We start from the raw sequence: 21,799 nt of genomic DNA, 5'->3' as shown, positions 1-21,799 counted from the left end.
TCAGCATTTGCAAACACACACCAACTCACATACACACACGCATAGAGATTTGTGATGTCGCAGCTTTGCGCGCGGCGTTATATTTCTGCTTATTTGCTTAGTTATCGGCGCATTTTGTCCGGTCTGACAAATTCGGACAGATAAGTGAAATACCGAATTTCATTATAGTTTGTAGGTGTGTGTCTGTGTGTCGAGCTTTGTTTTCACTTGCCACAATTTTAAAGGCATTCATGCAACCAACAGCAAGCGAATGCATAAATTCACGCACACACACATACACACATATGACACATTCGCGTGGTAATTAGTTTTTGGTGAATGTATGCCGTTTTGTTGTTTGAAATGTGTCACAAAAATTATTGTGGCATTGCATACATTTGGGCGCGCTGCATGATGCGCCAGTTAACAAAACATTTATGAGTTTAATTAGGCAAATATGCAATATTTAGCATGTGCATTATGACAAAAGAAGCAAATTCATCCACTTAGCACACACACCCACACACCTAAATACACATATGAGCACTTTCGTATGCGTGTTTGACCTGCCAATATTTGCAGTTGATAATAGTTGTATGGACTCAAGCCAATTTTAATGTTGCTTACTTAATAATTCAACGCACATAATTGACTCGAAACACGATATTTGCAAAGCGGATGTATTTAGTGCGTAAATTTATATTTTGGTACTCCATTTGGATTTTTATTTTTTGTAAAAATGTTAAGTGAAATATTTGCTGAAATTTTTTCAATGATCGGATGTTAATATAATAGTTGTCTGTGTCTGAGGTGTCGAACGGTTGGACGCGGCGGTACTTGGAGCATGCTCACTGTCAGGTACTAGTCCTAAATAAATTCTAAAGATTTGTAAGTTACGGATGCCATTGTGTCTTGGTGAAATAACAGTTAATGAGCTAGAAAGTAGAACCATAAATTTGTTGCAGCACGAGTATCACTTTTGACAACTATGTAGAGACGTCTCGGCGTATCACCGTATAATTTTTAGATTTTAAGAACGGAAATGGTAGACAACACAGGATATGGTCTAAAGACCTATTGATATTCAAATCCAGGTAGAAACAGAGTACTAATCTTACACTGAATCTTATTTAACCGACAGTTACGAGTCTAAGTGGATTGATTAATGTTAATATGAATTTGCTATGATACTAAAGCATTTTTTGTCACAAAATGGTAGCTCATAATTGAAAGGATTTTAAATAGCAGACCTGTATTCTTACTAAATCTGTTGTCACACATCCCACGTGACTTTTTTAAATCTTGGATGCTTGTTTTTTTAAGCCCTCATTTAGTTCAATAAGCTCTTTATGTCTTGGCTTAAAAATCATTGAGTTACAAGTCTATCAATGAAAGAGCTCTCAACTGCTGCTGGTCAGAGCTTCGAACATAACGCTAAACTTGTTATTGAAGATAACCAGACTTAAATGGAATAAGCAAGGAAAGGCCCTTTACATTCAAGGATCTTGTTGAACTGGTTTATATATTTTTCGATATATCCGTGCTTGCAGAAATTATACCTACAGAATATACTTGACATCAGAGCTGAATTAAGAAAAGTTCTTCATAAGAGCGAATATACATCAGTATAACCAGTTAAATACTGTGAAGTTTGCCCGCATGTTATATGTCTATTATCCTTTAAACATTTTCTGCAATATAATGTTGGCTTTGTCTCTCTGTAGAGTTTGAGACAGACGATTTTTTTCATTAGCCCCTCTGACAGCATTTAAGAACATCAGCAGCTTTCTTTGCATTAGTTGCACAGGAAAAATATATTTCTAATTAGTTAACTCTTTCTCAGCTAAACTAGGTTAAACGATTATTCAGGAGCTTAATATGAAGACTGCGTAATTCAACCGACACCGCTTAAGAATGTACTTGTCTGAGCTTGAAATATACAATTCTCTTGGTATGAGTTAGCTTTCACTGATAGTGCTTCTCGGCACGAAGTAATCAATATGATATTACAATGTGAAAGCTGGTCATATTAGGGTAACTAGTACGAGCTTTCACTATGAAAGCTTCTCAGTATGACCTAGTTTGTGTAAGCTTTTACTTTGGTTTATTTAATGCTTATGAAAGCTTCGCGGTATGAACTAATTAGTATAAGCTTTCTCTTTGGTATATTTTATGCTTTTCGGCAATAAAAATGTAGTAGCTACTACAAGCTTTCATTATAAAAGCTTCGCAGTATGAGCTAAATAAGCTTTCACTCTCGTATATTTTATGATTCTCGGCAGTCAGAATGAAGTAGATAGTATGAGCTTTCACTATGAAAGCTTCTCACTATGAACTAGTTATTGTAAGTTTTCGCTTTGGTAAATTTTGTGCTTCTCGGCAGTTAAAATGATGTAACTAATATGAGGTTTCATTATGAAAGTGTGAACTAGTTAGTATAAACTTTCACTTTGGTATATTTTATATATCGTCATCTGAAGTAAGAGTAGTTTTCAGCTTGCTTGTTAATTTAAATGTTAACTAGAATACTTTTTATTTGGCGCTTCTTTACAAAAATTTAACTCGTTAGTTAGATTCATTATTTTATTATTATTATTATTTATTCTTTTATTCCTTTTAGGCTAAGTATATACTTGAAAGATGAAACAAATTATTAAAATTAATTATATTAAATTAAGACTTTTCAAGAATCCAAAAACTTTTTGAATAACTTCGAAAATAAATTCAAACTTAAAAGTACCCATTTTTAACGTCAAAGATCTTGCAGTTTTTCACACACCTCCGTTTCACCGTTTCAAAAACAAAAAAAAAACGAAAAATAGTAAACAAAATTTCCAGCACCAAAGAGACATTATAAACTTCAACAGAAACTTTAAAATATTTGCGCCCAGCAAATGCGCACAACGAAAATATTTACCTCATTTATGCCGGATTATGTACCAAAAATTGCCCTTGTTACGTGCCGAAAGTACACAGCACAGCAACAAAAAAATAACAAAAGCGGCAAACATTCTCCAGCGCGGCCACGACGCTTCGTTAAACATTTTGCTTTTGAGATATGCAAATATTTATTATTAATTAAAAATCATAATGCACGCAAGCGAATGCAAACACGCACACTAAGCGCTGGCATGCACTCCAACATACACGCACATAAACGCACACACAAATTCACACGCAATCGCAAAGCGGCACTAAAGCAACCACCGATTTTACGAAATTGTCAGCAATTTGATGAGCAACGCCTCAAACAACACACCCACATGCTGCCCACACCTCCAGCGCGTAGACTGTCAGAATTTATAGTTGTTGTAGTGAGTGGGTGATGTGCGCCCAGCCTTGCGCTCCATCAAATAACGCCTAAAATGCTGCAGCAAACAACGGCAAATGTTCGTGCTTGTAAAGCAAAAGCAAAAGCAATTCAATTTTAATTACACGCTCGATGGCAATGAATGTATCAATTCCGCTATGACTAACTGCAGCATTGCTGTGCGTCAGCGTTGACGTTGGGGGTGGTGTGAGCGTGTATGGGTGTGAATTGATACACGAGGCTGACACACCTTCAGTTTGTTGTTATAACTGCTTGGAGTGAGGGGGTTGAAAAGTGAATTGTCGTCACTATTAAAGCAGACGTTTGCAATTAAAATGAAATTTACGCCAAACACACACACACACAAGCCATATGCATGCGCCAGCATTTAATGAAGACAAAGCAACCGAATGAGCTTTAATTCGAAGCAAATAGCGAGCTTATAGCGTCTTAATTCCGGCAAAGGAAGCACAAATACACAAAGATAACTTTGTCTATTATATAGCATTGTTTTTAAAGGGCAACATTGTTGGCGCTGCAGATCTGCTGAGGCGCCGCTTACGGTAATTAGTCGAGAATAAACATTGACACACGGCAATAAGCAAATGGTGTATGAAGGCGAACCTCAATGGCGGAATTTCTGCTGATTAATTTCGTTATTCTCTGCTCAATTAATATTACTTCCGATTTCTGTGCCACACCAGCTGCTTACCAGTGTTTTTTGCTGTTGTTGCGTGCCTATTAACCTGCTTAAATGAGCCGTGTTTAAGAAGTTGGAAATAAATCTTTTGAAAATTTCTATTTCTTTGAAGTTTTACAGATTAAAAGTGTGTCAAATTGTGCATATTTAAGGGTGGACTTTATGCTGTTGTTCTTATTGGTTTGTCTACTATTTGCTGTCTACTACTTGTAGTTGAAGTGAATGTAGGTAGCGTGAAGGCTTAGCAATGTCGCTTAAATATTTCCAAAAGTCTAAAAATAACTTTCGAGAAACTTTTTTATACTTCTTTAATAGCTTAAGCGATTTGAGATTTTAAGGAATCGTTACGCATTTCGTATTTAAACAAGTAAGGAAGGGCTAAGTTCGGGTGTCATCGAGATTTCATTATCCGTCATTTACATATTTTTTTTATTTTGCTGTAAAATTAATTAGATTAGTAGTTCCTGAGATATGGTTTTTGGTCCATAAGTGGGCGACGCCACGCCCATTTTCAATTTAAAAAAAAAGCCTGGGTGCAGCTTCCTTCTGCCATTTCTTCCGTAAAATTTAGTGTTTCTGACGTTTTTTGTTAGTCGGTTAACGCACTTTTAGTGGTTTTCAACATAACCTTTGAATGGTATTTGTGGTTATTATCCGATTTCTTCCATTTTTGAACTGCATATGGAAATGCCTGAAGTAAACGACTCTATAGAGTTTGGTTGACATAGCTATAGTAGTTTCCGAGATATGTACAAAAAACTTAGTAGGGGGCGGGGCCACGCCCACTTTTCCAAAAAAATTACGTCCAAATATGCCCCTTCCTAATGCGATCTTTTGTGCCAAATTTCACTTTAATATCTTTATTTATAGCTTAGTTATGACACTTTATAGGTTTTCGGTTTTTGCCATTTTGTGGGCGTGGCAGTTGGCCGATTTTGCCCGTATACGTGTATTAAGTTTCATCATAATATCTCAATTTTTACTCAAGTTACAGCTTGCACGGACGGACGGACGGACAGACAGACAGACATCCGGATTTCGACTCTACTCGTCACCCTGATCACTTTGGTATATATAACCCTATATCTGACTCTTTTAGTTTTAGGACTTACAAACAACCGTTATGTGAACAAAACTATAATACTCTCCTTAGCAACTTTGTTGCGAGAGTATAAAAATATGTTAGTGAACGACAGCTAACCCTTAAAATGAAGTATGCCTTAATTTCGTTGAAAAATATTCTTTGAAATGTGTATTTGTGTTTTAATTGTTCTTTTACTGAACTAACTCTATATTACTATAATAAATCTGATATAAAACTTATGAGTAATTTTCACTTAAAATTAGTTTATTTAAAGACCTCTTGAATTTAATTGAGTTTTTTCTTAAGTTTTTCAACTTATTTCTGTCCTCAAAATCTACTTATTCTGTAAGTGAGCCACAAGGAAAGCAAGATTTCGAACAGCTTTTATTTATTTAAGCTAATTTTGGAACACTCATGCGATCGACTTCTTTTTATTTTCGGGATCATAAGCAAAAATCTACGGTTCATCACCTTTCAGGATGTCTTAGACGTGTTTTGAAGCACCACTGTCTTATTTCTTTTGCCTCTCCTTCGACCAATCGACACGAATCTCTTTTTAAGCTCTCGGCAAATTATGTGTGTAACTTGAAAATAAATTTTTACAATCAAATGTTCAGGCAATAGTGTATGTAAGGTTCATTTTTTGACCAAGATGAATATTTTATTTTACTGTAAACAACACAAATAGGTCTCGGATATCAAAACATTCTGAATATGTATGATATCAAAAATGTCAAACTTTACTTTAAAGTTCTGAGTTGCCTGATTGCAACACTACGATTGCCAAATCTCGAAATATAAAAGGCAACATATTTATGTAAATACCAAAACCAAAATTAGAGAATTATGTATGTCTACTTGTGAGTTAAAAGAAATCGATTATTTTTTTCATATATGTAATAAGTAACTTTATTTTAGAATATTGTCCAAAAATTTTAATAGTTTTATAAAAATATGTGTGTTTGTAGAGTTTTCCTAGGCATATTTGTTCTTGTAACGATTATCTAGTTCGCGTTAGGGTTGTAAGGCTCAGATTAGTTATCATCGAGGACATCCTACGGTAGACACAGGGAACGTGCTGTTTCGACGGAGCCGGACCATAGAGAAAGGGGTATCAGATGTGTAGTTTTAGCTGAGAAAGCAAAAAAGTGGTTCGCGTTATGCGGGAATTTATCTTATCCAGAACGAAACTGCAAAAGGGTCACTTTCTTAAAGTACGCCATTCACTAAGAGGGAGACGGTAAATGTGTTTGTGGCTTCAGTGTGAATGGCTGTTACTATATGTCTGGCATATAGTCTTATGTCTTCGACGTAGTTAAGAAAAGACCTCTAGATGTGCCTAGGAGGTGTTTCCTCATCAACCAGGCGACTACAGGTATGAGTTCTACGAAAACACCCCACATGAAACTGCTTGGAGAGCTCTTCATTATGCTCCTTAACTGTGAGGAAACGAGCCTCACTGAGTAGTTGTTCGATCGGACAGATTAAGAGGCATCGCATTATAGTCCGGAGTGTAGAGTTCTGGCATGTCTGAAGCTTATTCGCCTGCATTGTTTCTTTGTCTTTTTACCATGTGCTGTTGGTTAGTGGTAGTGACGTACCAAGTAGTCCACTCCCGGTGTATCTTAAGGCCTGAGCACGTCTTAAGATGGCTTCATCCATTACATGTTTTACACCTAACCGAGATCTCCATCTGGATGGAGACATTTAATGCAGATGCAGCAGAAAAATTGCTCCTGGCCTGGGTTGGAATCACTGTCAGCTAGAGTCAGGAGGATACGGAGTAACCCTGTTGCAAAAAGTTGCTCCAGTGATGTCAAACTTAATCACAAAAAAACAGCCCTTGGCTGGATAAAATCCGGGTCAATTCCAGCAACGTAGAACCGGCTCTCTTGGGAATTGACATATTTATCTGTTAGTGATAGAGAAAATAAAAGTTTTAATAACTATTTCGATTTTTTAAGCCACTCTGGAGCGTAAACGGTTTCACAGAAAATTATTTTTATTTGTCCAAAATTCTGAAATTTAACTAGTTCTTCGATTATTACTTATGTCCATCTATAGTAACAACAAAATTATTTTAGGATAATTTTAAGCAGAAAACTCGTTTTTCGAAGATTTTCTGGGAGGTCTGCTACGGGGTCAAGACAAAGAATATTTTTCAAAATGAATTTTCTATTCTTAAAGTGCAATTACTATAATTCGTTTTTCTAAATTACTATAGTGTTGCTTTTTTGGCAATGCTTGGTTGGGAAATTTGTATGCCTACACTGTGTGATAAATGTTGCCCTTGGGCTGTGGCTTATATAGTTGCGCTTCGTCGATCTTCAAAAAAATTTCTTGATATACATAAATGCTCTCAAATTAGCAACAGCTATAAGCGTCTTCTTATATGTGTAGTCAAAGCACAACCGCCAATGCTTGCAATCTTCTTTATTATCCATTTATTGTTATGGCAACATACTTATAAGAGTATGCAACAGAGATCGGAGATGTAAGAATGTAGTTATCCGTAAGTAATTATATATACTTCTCTATTCCATAGATGCTGTACTGATTAAGAATTTTTGGCTAATACATTTGGGTGCTAAAAGTGATTACTAAAATTCAAAATATAGATATATAAAGTGTTTACTTTAATAAATCCGTATATATATAAAATCCGTATCCATATTATAGTATTGAAGTTGAAATGAGAGAATATTTCGAACATTTCATTTAATATACATTTTCCAGAGATGACTTCTAGTTAACTTAAGAATCTGACGTTAATTTTCATTAATTAACAAATACAAGCAATTTTCCACATACATATATAAAAATTACAACTTTTCATATATGTATGCTCATATGTAGCAAAGAAAAATTACCTAGCGTCCTTCTCCAATCCACAGCCAAAACTCACAACACATACGCTAAGACACAGCGCAAGAAAAAGTCAATTTATTTCTTAGAGAAATGGGAGAATCAAGCCACAACGCTGTCTGATTGCTGCCGCTGTCTGCACAATTGCAACTTGCAGCAGCAATTTCAAACAAATTGTATGTGTGCATGAGTGTGTGGGATTTTTCATAAGAAAAGAAATGTAATCACAGTGGGTTGTGGTCTTCGTGGCGGCTGCGGCTGAGGTCGAAATTGTAGCAGTTCGGCGAGAGCGGCACTCGCTTGCATGGCTTGTGGCATTTCGTCGCGCAGAGATAAGAAGCAAAATGTAGCGAGTTTGATGAAAAAACTTTAGTAACTCGAGGTTATGCGGCAACGACTTTTTCCGTTTCACTTTATATTTATATAAAACATATATAAAGGAGTGTATGTGTAGTGCTAAAATACAGAAATGCACATGCTATCTTAAATTGCGAATGAAAAAATTTCGCCTGATTACTACATCTGGATTTGTTGCAAGTAATTTGCGCCAAAGAAAGTGCCGTTGCATTTCTTCGCTGACATATCAACTTTTTTGTCGCCTGCAACGTTTTTGCTGCAACAAATTATTCCCAGTTATTATTTTTGCTTTGAGAAAGCGTAGCGAAAATTGCTTGCTGGCAACTTTTGCTCAGCCGCCTATTTGTATGCTACGAATTATTGCATTTCCTGCTAAGCGGTGTGTTGGAGAACATCTTTTGATTATTTTTCTCTCTTTTTTTGTCACACAAAATATCGCTTGCAATGTAGTCGTATTTGCTGAGCCATCGAAGCGCTTACTCTTGGAAAAGCTGCGCGCCAGTTTATTAAATACAAAATGAAGCTGTCTCTATGTTCTTAAGAACGTTATTTTTCGTCGCTTTCTGTCCGTTTTGCCTCTGCGTTTATCAAATACTCATTTTTGGTAGAAATTGCGCAATAAATTTCGGCCGCAGCGTGCACCGCCGATTGCAATGAAAGCTGCCGCCTAAGCAATTTAACATTCCTGAATCGTATGTATGTGTGTGTATCTTTAAGCAGATATTTTGCCTTTCTCGTGGAAAGGAAAAAAAATAGGTCAAGACCGCCGCTTATTAGCTTCAGAATAACAGTGAACTGCTGACGTTTAACAAAGAAATAAATTTGGTGACCTTCGTACTTTGCCTTATCCTCCTTTTGCAGTGCGAACAGTGCTTTTCGTTCATTTCTGTTTTTCGAGATATCGAGATTAATTCTGGGTCAACCCGGCTTTATACCCCTTTTTGGGATATACAAGCTACAACAGTCCTCAAAATTACTTGAGAAATACTTTCTGCCGCTTAAACCAGAACAACAATCAATCCAGATGATTTTAAGACCGATCATTAGTATTTCTAGACTTGTGTCGGTATCGTAAGCAAAGAAGTTACCGCATTCAATTTGGTAAAAATTGGCGCTCTTCTAACATTTCTCTTCAGTAAATTTTGCCATTTCATCACGGAAAGACAGAAGATCCAATAACGAGTCGAAATTATTAACATTTATTACAGAAATTCGAAGTCAGTGGCTTCAACTTTAAGAGAGCTACGTCCAATTTATGGTCGTCATAATCGTCGCGTTAGATCAGCAATTGATCTTCTAGTGAAAAAATCCTCAGGCGCAGTACAAAATGTTCTCATGCCAGTCAAACAAAGAAGTGCCCGTACTGTCGAGATTATGTTGAAGCTAGCATATCAATTGAGGAGGACCCAAATCAGTCTCCCACATTTCGTTCTCAAGCGTTGGGCTTCTCAGTGACGGCGTTGTATTTAAAAGAAAGAAAAGACCTTGATCTACATCATAACAACATCAAATTGACGCAAAACCAGAAGCCGCTTGACCACAAGAATCGTCGTATGTTCGTGAATTGGGCTGACCAACAACTTGGTGATGAAATGATCCGGATTTGCATCGAAAAATCATCTTCAGCGATGAGGCTCATTTCTGGCTGAAAGGCTTCGTCGTTAAGCAAATGATCTAGACCAGCACGTTACTGTGAATGGGATATCCGAATATTTTGGCCCGAATTGGTTGATATGGACTTGGACAATATGTGATTCCAACAGGATGGCGCTACAAGCCACACAGCGAACGTTATAATCGATTTATTGAAAAACAAGTTTGGAGAACGTGTTATCTTACGAAATAGCACAGTCAATTGGCCGCCTCGGTCGTACGATTTGACGCCGTTAGACTATTTCCTGTGGGGCTACGTCAAGTCTGTGCTATATGCCAGCGACGATTGATGAACTGCGTACGAGTACGGCCAATTTATACTTGAAAACCGTGGAAAATGGGGTTTAGCATATGGACTTCTGCTAACGTGCCGTAGTGGCCATGCAATAGAAATCGAGTTTCATACATAATGACATCGAATATATTGTACCTTTACAGGAGTAAAGAGCAGAGAGAGAGAATGGATAGCATTTGTAACGCTCTGATTGAAAAAGCTATTAGTTAATCTACTGTTCCTGCAGCCATGCTTAGAGAAGTGACTATCCACTTCGGTAGTAGAGTGGCGATACTAGCCGTAAACTCTCAGACCGTGCGCTCGAATGTATGGGTATGCCTAACCCTACTATCAACAGTATCAATTTATTATTGGAAAAGATTGAGCACCAGGCCACAGTGGAATCGCAGGTAACTGTATGTAAATTAGGTAAGTTGACAAGGTGAAACAAAATGTGAACGGGTTGGAGCTCTGCTGTTTTCTTTCAGTATATTTCTAGATAGCTAGGCTTCGCGGGAGCTTGGATACAATACTTATATTCAAACCTTATGATATCTAACACTTTGACTCTTTAAAAGATTAAGAGTGCATGCAAATGACATTTATTCATATTAGACTATTATTATGATGGCGATCAATTAGATCAATATTCACGCATAAAATGTCTTTAAATGAGAAATTGCATTTATCAACAAGTGTTGCAGCGATCTTAAGTCGCGTCAAACTAGAAACGGTATATTTCAGTGTACTAACAGTTGTCCACCGAATTGAAAGTAAACCGTCGTAAAAGCACATTTCGGCACTAACTCAGTAAAATCGCCAGATTCTTCACTAAATTTCTTCCAACCACCAATTCCCCGGTGCAATGCCAATCTTTCATTTATTCATCCACTCATTCATGCACTCGAACTGCCTCATTCATTTGCGCATTCGGTTATTGCATTTTTGCCAGTTACAATCTTCATTGATTACGCGGCACTTTATTTTCCCGCACACACACACAGCTGCATTTCTGCCGCGTGCCATGGCCAACGAATATCGCTAGTAAAGCAACAACAATCAGCAAAAATTCCAACCCAAATCACAGGAAGAAAAAAGCGGTGAAACGAAAGCGAAGAATGCAAAGAAATTCATCTTGAATGTCGGCGAAATAAAGTAACCGTTTCCGCATTCAGCAGCTTAGTGAACCCCATACACACACTCATACATATATGTATATATGTAGATGGCATATATTTGCCTTCGCATGTCCAACTAAGCAAGCTTTCAGCTGTTTTGTGTAAATCCAAAGCAGACACTTGCAACGCTGTGAGGACTCGTGTGTGTGGGTGTCCGTGTCGCTGGCGTATCTGCGTGATCTCGCATGCTGTCTACCGTTACATAAGCACACATGCGCTTGCTGTCTAACGTGCTTTGGTTTGTGTGTGCGCTCAGCGCCGGTTTATCTCACAATTTGGCTTAAACACACGGCTAAACGTTGCGTCCACACCCCCGTTTAGGCCCCCTCCTTGCTTTTTAGTGCAACATTTTTTGCCGTTACTTGTTTCTTTTACCGTTTTTCATTGCATTCGCGTGCTGCATTTGGTTGCTTCGACACAACCGCCGTCGATGACGCCATTCATTAGTGGTGAAAGTGGGTGTGGCCTTTGGTGGTTGCCGTTCGCTGTTTTACTGCCGGCAGCGGCGGAACCGGCGGCGCCGACGACGCTGTGCCTCATTCAATTGCTGGCTGTTTTTTGTGTATAAAGATGCTTCCTTTTTGTTGCTATTGTTATTGGGGTTTTTACTTGCTCTTCATCACTACTTTATAGTGTTCTTCTTCTTTTCCATCCGTCGCTGCTTTGCTTCGGCATTTGCACGTTTGATTTGTTTCGTAGACTCGACTGCTTTTTGTTGCGCCTTCCTTCCCCTTCGCTTTTGGCGTTTCGATCGTCGTCGTGTGGCGCCACATTGCATCGTTTCCTCTTATTTCCTCTGAACACAGACACACTACACTCACACATACACAGACATGAGTGCTCGCAAATCCAGTCTAGTGTGCATTTTTCCATTCCAATTGAAAGTGTAGTGTAGATTGCATGTCACTGTTATTGTTGTTGTTGTCTTAGTTGTTTGTGACACTGCAGCAAACCGTTTGATTGAGAGCTATTTAGTCTCTGTTCCATAGCTATATGTCTTTCTACTTTTGTTTTTGTGTTGTTTATGGCTTAAAGAGACAGCTTTGGAGATAAAACGTAGCTGCGCTTAACGGTAAATGACCGAACAGTTTTGTTGCTTTAATTTGGTAAATTGGAATTTACTTATTCTTTGAATTAATTGGGTTCATCTTTTGTAAAAAATATTATTTTTGATCAATTGCGGCGAAAGGTGCTGAAAACTTTTGAATTTTAAGCTTTGAAAGTTTTTTTAATATCTACATTTTAAAAATGAGCTTTAAAGCTCTGTTTCTTTGTCTAAATTAACAATAACTATAATTGTTTCACTTTTATTGGTAGTATTGCTGGTCTTAATCTTTTGTGAAAGTTTTAGCTTAAAGCATCTTACTTAAAAGCTTTATTTTTTTAACGAAAGCTTTTATTTTTTAATTGGTGGATTTAAAACAATTTTGGCAAGTGTTCCAGTGTTGTAAAAGGACATACAGTAATACTTTGAACTGATGTACCTTATCAACATAATTTGCAGATTTAAAAATCACAAGTTATGACCCTGAAATATTTTTGAATGGTTTTATTTCAATTTTACTAAAGTTAAAGAACTCTTCATACAATTTTGAAAAGAAAAAATGCAAGTGAACTTTAACGAAGAATTTTCCGTATGGCGAAATGAAAACGAATCGACTGCTGCTAAGTGTTTTCTTTACAGAGAGGCGCCAGTCTCTTGATACGATGTCGATGAACAGGTAATGGATATTAAAATAAGTGTGATGTAAGATAACTAAGTGAAATGACTTAAGGTATCAATGATTATCATAGTTATACACTTTATTTATGATCAAACCCCATTGTGTTTAGTCTTTACTTCGTTTATAGGTCCTGTTTTATGGAACTTTGAAAAGACTTAACTAGACAATATTACGCAAATTTATTCTGAACTACATATAGAGTCAGAAAAAACTGGTCTGTTGTGACGAAACCCGGAAAATTTAATTTAAATTCCAGGTAAATATTATTTTAAAAAAAGTCTTTTGCTAAGTTGGTAGGACTGTCCTTAATTACTATGCCGAATATGAGTGCAATCTGTCAAACAAGTTTGTTTACAGCAGTCGGTACACCTCAGTACTGCGTTGCAATTTGTGCAAAGGATAAAAATATCAAATAAAGAATTTATCTAATATTTTTATTTCTAACAAAATTTCGTGTGCAGAATCGTTGCGAATGTTGGAAAAGGCTTACAGTTATTCAGTTTTAGCAAACACACAAACCTTCAAAGGCGGTCAAAAGATCGGTAAAGACATGCCTCGTTCTGGACGACTTTCGACTTCTTCAACTGATGAAAATATTAAAAAAAAAAGGGAAAATGCAGTGCTTTAAAATCATCGGGCAAGTGTTAGGGAGATGGAAAAAGAGGTCAACAACTCTCGCGAGTCCGTTCGAATGACTTTGGTGGATATTTTGGGTATGAAAGGCGTTCTTGCTCGGCTTGCCCCAATAAAGACCATTTTTTTTAAAAAGAGTATCGTAAATAGGTCTCTTTGGACATGCTTTATAGTGCGATTTCCGATCCCACATACATGAGGAGCATTTTAACTGCCGATGAGACGTGGTTTTATGAGTTTGATATACAAATCAGTCGGAATATAGGGAAAAAACGAGCCGGAGCCGGAACCGAAAAAACCACGCTAAAGCCGTTCTAAAGTCAAAGTGATGCTCATTGGTTTTTTCGATATTCGTGGTTTGGTGCATCGAGAATTAGTTCCGGAGGGAAAGACGGCCACGAGCACGTCGAATGCGTGACAAAAGGCGCTTCATAACACCAAGGTAAAACACAGCATTAATCGTTTGGCCAGGTGGGACGAACAATACCCTGGAAATCGTAAGAACAAATCAGATTTATTTTTGACTTCTGAAGAGGACCGACTTCTGGTCGTCACAGAGGTCCTCACGACCTTCTTGGAATCGCTTAAACCACTCACGCCCATTACTACGGGATAGGCACTGATCACCATAAACTTTTTTCATCATTTGAAATGTTTCATTAAACGTTTTCCCAAATTTAAAACAAAATTTAATATTTGCTCTTTGCATTTTACGACCGATGACCAAAAGCTGCTGTCTCTTTTTGATCGATAACATCGATTGTAGTTATCCAATTGTCTTAAAATTTTTACGAGATGTCAACAAGAGATCAAACTTTTTATTTCATATACCCACCAATAGGTGGCACCACCAGAAACAGTTATATTTAAAAAGTTCTGTTTCTTTTGCGGCAGTTCTTGTATATGAAGGCCACCTTAAGCATTTAATATTAATCGCTTGAACAGCTGTCACAAAGTTACTATAGTGTTATAACAACTACAAACTAACAGCTACTATTGACGAATAATACCTTACTCCGAGATTGTTTTAATATCATTTCTTCGAAATAATAAACATATGAAGAAACTTATTACAAAAATATAATAGAAATATCCGTAAACCTTATTAGCAAGGTACTGATTATCAAGGTCGGATCTAAAAAATGTGTCAACCTCAAGCAGAGAGATATTTTGCTTCATTTACCCAGTAAATTGAGCTAAATATTCTTAATATATATAGTATATTACTATCGCATTACTCGGTTGAGAATTACAGAAATCCACCTGTTCGGCTGAGTGAAATACAAGTAATCTACTTTTTCTAGTCAGTCATAACTTTTTAAGCTAAATTTTCTCTGTAAGTGTCACGTATACATACAAAGAGATCTTGAAAGAACTTTGCAATTGCCACTCACCATGCCATGTAAAGCAGAATAACAACAACATCATAGCGCATATGCTCTTCCAGTTGCCAATGTCGAATGCGGTATGCATGCTGGTTGTTTTTGTTGTTATTTTGGTTTTAATTTCAGCTGCTGCCGCTGCTGTTGCCAGTAAATTTTCGCCGCTGCTGCTGCCGCCGCTGCTTCTAATCACTGCGGAATGTTTGCAATCTTTCTTCGCACTTTCACTTGCCACAAAATTGTTTTTCCAGTTGACTGCACATATGTGCTGATTGTTCTTATTGTACTTGCTAAGGCTGTCTTGCATGTCGTGCTTGCAACATTGTGTTGGCGTTGGTCGTTCGGCGCACGCCACCGCCATTACCGCGGCCGGAGCTGGTGCAGCAGCAGCAATGTAATCAACATCTTTGCCGCAACGCTGCATATTGTTGCTGCTTGCACACTTGCAACACCCACTGTCATCAGTCATTGCTGTTGGGATTGTGGCAGCTGCCATGTTGCAAACTATTGTCGCGTCTGTGCTGGTGTATGCGTCACTTTGTGAGTTGAAGGTTTTGCTGTGGTTGTTGTTGCAACAGTTTTTGTTGTTGTTGTTGTTGCCGCGTAGTGACGCGCAAATGCAGTTTACTTCCGTATTTGTATTTGTTGTAGTTTGCATTTTGTGTGCCACGCGGAGTTGCACTAGTTGTTTATTTTGTTGTTGCTGCGTTTGTTGTTGTTGCTTTGCATGTAGCTGTGCATAGATCAACGCGAAATCACAACGCTCTACGACAGTCCTGTTGTTGTTGTTATGGTTGCTGCTGCTGTTGTCGTGGCTGCTTTCACTGTAATTGCTCGAGTTGATGTTGTTGTTTTCACTTTTGTTGTTGTTAATTTTGCTGCAGTTTGCGTACGCGAAACGAGTTGTCGCCTTAAATTGCATAATGCAAGTGATGCCCACTTGACATTAATTAAGTGCGAAGAACACGGCAAGCAGACAGTGCGACGGACAGGCCGACACACAGCGATAGTCGAGCGGTAAAAGTTGCCGCAGCCACAATGCTGGCAATGTCAAGCTGCGTTAAATTGTTAATTTACGTGCGTGTGTGTGTGTGTGAGTGCATATATACGCGCTCGACAGACTAAGTGTCACCAGTGGCGTTGACACTTTGTCACTTTTCACAATTTGCTTTGAACCTTTTTCACAGTTTCTCCACTTTTTAATTTTCCCGTACGCGCTTCACACTAGATGCATACATACATACATACATATATAAGCATATATTTTTAGTTCATGTTGCAAGTTTAATAAAATCAGTCGAAACACTTGGCAGTGGTCAATTGTTGCACTTTTTTGGTCAAAGCTATTACAGAAAACTAATTTTTGTTGTTGTTTCTTTTTTTATTATTTTTTTTTTTTTTTTAAACACTGTTTATTTTAATTTTCCTTAATAAATGCAAATAATCACCCTTGAAACGATTTAAAACCGCAGTACCGTTAAATAGCTTCATGAAAATTTTCAAGCACTTGATTCACTCTGTCTTTTTTCCATAAGCCACCGACACGACAATCTTTCGCCTTTCATAAATTCCACAATTGTTCGCATACGAAATTTGTTGTACTTTGCGCTCTTCCGTTAACACAAACCCGCTCCGGAACCGTCAAGCATACGACTAACCGCACGAGCAAGCACGAACGCCACTTTACCGCTAGCCAGCCAGCCAGCTCCACACATCCAGTCAGCTGCGCTCCAACACCACCAGCTACTTTGAGTCTGTGGCTGTTGCTTGTCGCGCCCTCAAAATGTTGTCACTTCGCTGCCTACAGACGCACACACACACACACAGTCATGCAGGCGCGCTCACACACCCTCACGCGTTCGCCGCTTCGTTTGTTGGTTTTCCTGTCTGTTGCTTGCGACTTCCACTTCGCTTAACACGACACCGTCATCGCCAGCGTTGCTATTTTGTTGCCGACAGCGCCTAGCAACATGTTGCCAAGCAACAATTCATGTTGCGCTGGAAGCGTGCTGTGTGCAGCTAGGCGTATTCTCAAACTTCCAGCGTGGTAATTTCAGTTGTTGAGCTAATTTCCTTTTTAACGCAAGTGTGTTGTTGCTTATTGCTTGTTGTTGTTGCTGACATTTGCTTTCGCTTTCTTTGATTATTTTGTTTTCAGGTTCATGTTGGTTGTCAGTGTGGCCTAAATTTGTTATGTTGGCTCATTGCTTTTCTTTGCTGTTGTTGCAGTTGTTGTTTTTAGAAAATTGGCGTTTACACGTGCGAATTTAATTTCTCCCGTTTGATTGAACCTTTTGACTAGCTATTGATAGTATCTTCAGTTTTGTTGCGTAGGCAGACGGTCGTGTCATTTGACCTCGTAAACCTGAAAAATCATAAAATATATATTATTAGTTGCCATAAAAATGAGTTTTAGAAATAAATAAGTTGTAGCTATGAATGCCTGCACGCGCCAAAATGTATTTTCGTGTCGCCAAAGGGAACCTGTTTTGATTGATGTTCCTGTCTTTGAATGAATTTTAGTGGCTTTGACGCCGAAACTCATTCAGTTTTGCGAAAATATTTGCTTAGTTTGAAATTCGGCAGCAATTAATTGCGGCTTAAGTGATTTTTATGGTGTACTTCTCCGGTATTGATTGTTAGCAATGATGATAATTCATTCATCTTATATAAGGTTTTAGTTTTTTTTGATACATTTTTGCTGAAATATTCATCAATATGTTCAAAGCGGTCACCTTTCGGGCGGTTTTGAATTAAAAATCATTCTCATTTATTTTGAACTCAGGGGAATTTCCAGAAATTTGTTGCAGTTAGTACTTTCTTGCCTTCAGTAATCTTTCTAGTGCTTTTCGGAAGGTATTACAATTGAACCAAATCAAAAAAAAAAGCAAAAAAGCTAACGAAAGCTAACTCTTAAAATTTAGACCGATGACTTGGATTTTCTGTAGTAAATTTTAATAATTTCGGCTCATTGTTTGAATATATCGTCGAGCAATAGTATAAACCCTTGTAAAAAACTTCGAAAATATTGGTTCCACCGAAAATAAACCGCACAGTGGGCGCCCAAAAAAACTATCTCGTAGAGACGTCTAATTCTCAAAGAAGTTGACAAAAATCGAAAAGTAAAGTAAGTAAAAGCAAGTACGTCGCAAAAGAGTATTCATTTAAGAACAATGCGAAGAACTCTAAACGATAACGGGTTCTACAGTAGAACACCACGGAAGAAACCACTTATTTCTGAAAACCCGAAAGCTTCGTTTAGAATTCGCCAAAAAAGACAAAAAAAAAGAAAAGAAAATGGATTTTTGGGAAAAAGTTTTATTTGCAGATTAGTCTGAATTTAACATTTTTAGTAGTTAGATGGAAGAGCTAGAGTTTGGAGAAAAACTAACCGAAAAACGTAGTATCAACTGTGAAGCACGGTGGCGGCAAACCACTACGGAGAGCTGTTGTGGCCTCTAGAGTTGAAAAGTTAGCCTTTATTGAAGGCAAAATAAACCTTTATAAGTATATCTCTTGGAACACAATTTGAAACATTCGGTGGATAATTTGTGTACATTGTTAAGGACTGGTTGCTTTATTATACTCCAAGGCAATTAAACTCACCACCTCAAAGTCCAGAATTGAATATTATTGAGTTGTTTGGGAAATTTCGAACGTAGAATTAGAAGACATCTAGCTCTGCTATACTCAAAGAGCGCATACTAAAAGCTTGAAACAGCATTACATCTGCAGAGTTGACAAATTTAACAGAATCAATGCCACGGCGTCTTCAAGCAGTTATTGATGCCAATAGGGACATAAAACATCTTAATAACTAGCATTTTGTAAAGTTATCGCACTGAACTAAGTTACTTTTTATTATATGTAGACTTTCGCCAAAGGTAGGAAGATATAAGCAGTGACTTTCAGGGGTAAATGCTTGTTTATCGTTGCCTTGTCTCTTCAGAGTGCTCACTTCAGATGCAGCATTTTAGCAGACTCTGGAATTATATTTAGAGAAAGAAAGATGCGCTTTCTTCTCAGATTTATGATTCCCAGAACTTTATTCCTTCTACTAGAGATTACTATGTATTGAAATTAGGTGCTGAATTTATTGCCAAAAATAATATTCTTTGTATCTGGTGAGGCCTTTTAAATTTTTAAACTTTTCCACTTATAATCTTCCTGTATTAGTATCTAAACAATTTTTATTTGCTCTCTCCTTTTTTCGGAACTATTGTTTAATCGTATGAGAACCCACAGTTAAAAATTTATTCTAGAAATTTAACTCTGCTGGTGTTGAGAATAATACTTGTACTTGAGGGAGGTAAATTTCCGTGTTATTCTAAAAATAAAAAATAAGCATTCTGCAAATTGGAATAAACTTTATGGCATTCTTAAAGTCCTGTACCGCCAGCAGCTTCAAGTTAGTAACTGGGCGCAATTCTTTACTTGCAAATAATTATTTTTATTTCTTCAAAAGAACTATGAATTTATTAGCATTATCAGTCAACTTTACACCCACATTTCCTTACAACTTGGGAGCGAGTGCAGAAAAGTAGACTTGAGATACGAATTATAAAAGAAGTTCTCTAATAAAATTAAAATGATCAGACAAATGCATACTAACGTAAGTGTGTTAGTGCTGTCCTGTACTGTTAACTGTACGAGAGTGCATACCTATCTCACAACAAAAGTAGAGAACTGCCAACATCGTCGAGTACCGCTTGTAATCCTTTCCAGCGCATTTCCTTCGAACTCATTAAATAATTGAAGGATGCAAATAAACAAAACAACAATAATAACAAAGGCATTATCAATTGATTGTAGGCAATACAGCAGTTATAAAGAACGTATGTATGTATGTAGATGTGTATTGCAATCTACATACATGCAAAAATAGCAATAACAACTACTCAAATGCTTTGCACCCTTTTTTTCGATTCGACTTTCGATTCGCATCCTACACACCCGATGCGTTTCCTGCTCATTGAAGAGCAATCAAAGTATGAAAACATTAATGATGCATCATTTTCCTTGCCTACTTGCCACATTGCGGCAATTGCAGCCTGTTGCAAGCTGCTTGCTTATGTGAATTGTGTGGAAAAAATGAGGAAATATCAAATAAGCAAATAAACAAGCCGACGATTTAAGAGTAAACAAAAGGCAATCAAATTGAAGTGGATGCTGCGGACAGAAAAAGAGTGAGAGATAGCTGTGTGTGAACGGTTGAGGTGTGTGTGCAGCAAGCGTGTGTGTATTTGAGTGTTTACAAGCGCATAATATCTCTTTGTGTATGTGAATGGTTGTATGTGTGTGTATGTATACACTTGGAGTGGGCAATCGTTGGCAGTAAAACCGCATGCAAACATGCGCCGAGCCAAGAGTATGTATGCTGTTAATATTTAGCAACAAAGCGAGTCTCAGACAATGCTCGTAACACATGCGACCAAATGGCGTATGACAAAACAACAACAATCATGAACAAATATTAATGGTATTGTTCGCTGGAACACTTTTACTAGAAATGTTGCAATATATGCAATGATTGAGGCTAAATATCCGATAATAGTAGACATGTTTGGAACAATTGGTAGCAGCAAATTGGTGAGTTGGCTGAGTTGTTTGATAGGAAGAAAGACTTATTGGCATATATACAAAAGGAAAAATTTGGTATTTAGTCATTATCATCTGAATCTGAAGGAGTCTATCCGACTTAAAAGGATTCTTTTTATGGCATCAATACCTAAAGTTGCTAACAATGTTAGCAGAATATGAACGCTGTGTACATATGTATGTAAAGACCTGTTTCGAAGATAAATATCAAAAGCACGAAATAATTTTTGTTGCACCGAAGTTATAATAGCTTTCAAAAATTAAAAAAAAAAATCCATATAAGGGATTGTTTTGAATTGTTCAGTTTATATGGCAGCTATATGCTAAAGTGTTCTGATATAAGCTGTTCCGACAAATGAGAAGCTTCTTGGGCCGAAAAAAACATATGCAAACTCTAAGATTGATATCTAAAAAATTGAGACAGACAAACATGGGTAAATTGACTCAGAGCATCAAATCACCAAAATTTTCTTTTGACTGTTACAAACTTCGTGAAAAACTCAATATACCCTGTATAGTAAAAAAAAAGCTCATACATAAAAAATTTCCTCCAGATGTGTATCTTACAAGGAGGATGGAGTGTGTGTAGAAGTTTAGGTAAGTGAGGAAAGTTCTATGAGCGCCATTCACTTGGGAGTGACCAAAAACGATTATTTTACATATGGCTCAAGTAGCTCACGACTTCCGGTCTTAGGACAATATATAGAACATCCATTTAAAGGCGAGCTGAAGTGAGGAGTTGAACCATTCCTCCTCAAGGTTTGCCCCTAGACTTGGGATCCGCCTCGTAAAAAATGCCCCAATGACAAGGAAACAACAGTAGAGAAACGATTGGTGCACTGTTGTAAACTCGGCTATAACCACGTAAGCGGTATCTATGTCAATAAAGAAGAAGAAAAAGTGCGCTTCACGAAATTTTCCAGTCCTCAGATTTCAAAAGGATGGTTTCTGATTTTTTAATCCTGCAAATAAATTTCGATGAACAGTCTTGAAAATTAATGTGGCTGTGAGTCGATTTAGTCAAAAAACGGCTGCAAAGGATTTCAAATATCATAAAATGAT

General features: G+C 37.3%; 1 protein-coding gene across 1 annotated transcript in view; it reads right to left on the bottom strand.

Annotated features, from left to right (window-relative positions):
* LOC120779132 overlaps positions 1 to 21,799 on the bottom strand; it is a 201,335-nt gene that overhangs the window by 94,093 nt on the left and 85,443 nt on the right. The window contains exon 2 of the mRNA XM_040111339.1: positions 15,152 to 17,504. Within this exon, the coding sequence (XP_039967273.1) occupies positions 15,152 to 16,061 (910 nt within the window). The 5' untranslated portion in view covers positions 16,062 to 17,504. The remainder of the gene's footprint in view (positions 1 to 15,151; positions 17,505 to 21,799) is intronic.

Source organism: Bactrocera tryoni, chromosome 1 (genome assembly GCF_016617805.1).
Source record: "Bactrocera tryoni isolate S06 chromosome 1, CSIRO_BtryS06_freeze2, whole genome shotgun sequence".
NCBI lineage: Eukaryota > Metazoa > Arthropoda > Insecta > Diptera > Tephritidae > Bactrocera > Bactrocera tryoni.
Note: the sequence above shows the minus strand (reverse complement) of the source record. Positions and strands in the feature narration are given on the sequence as shown.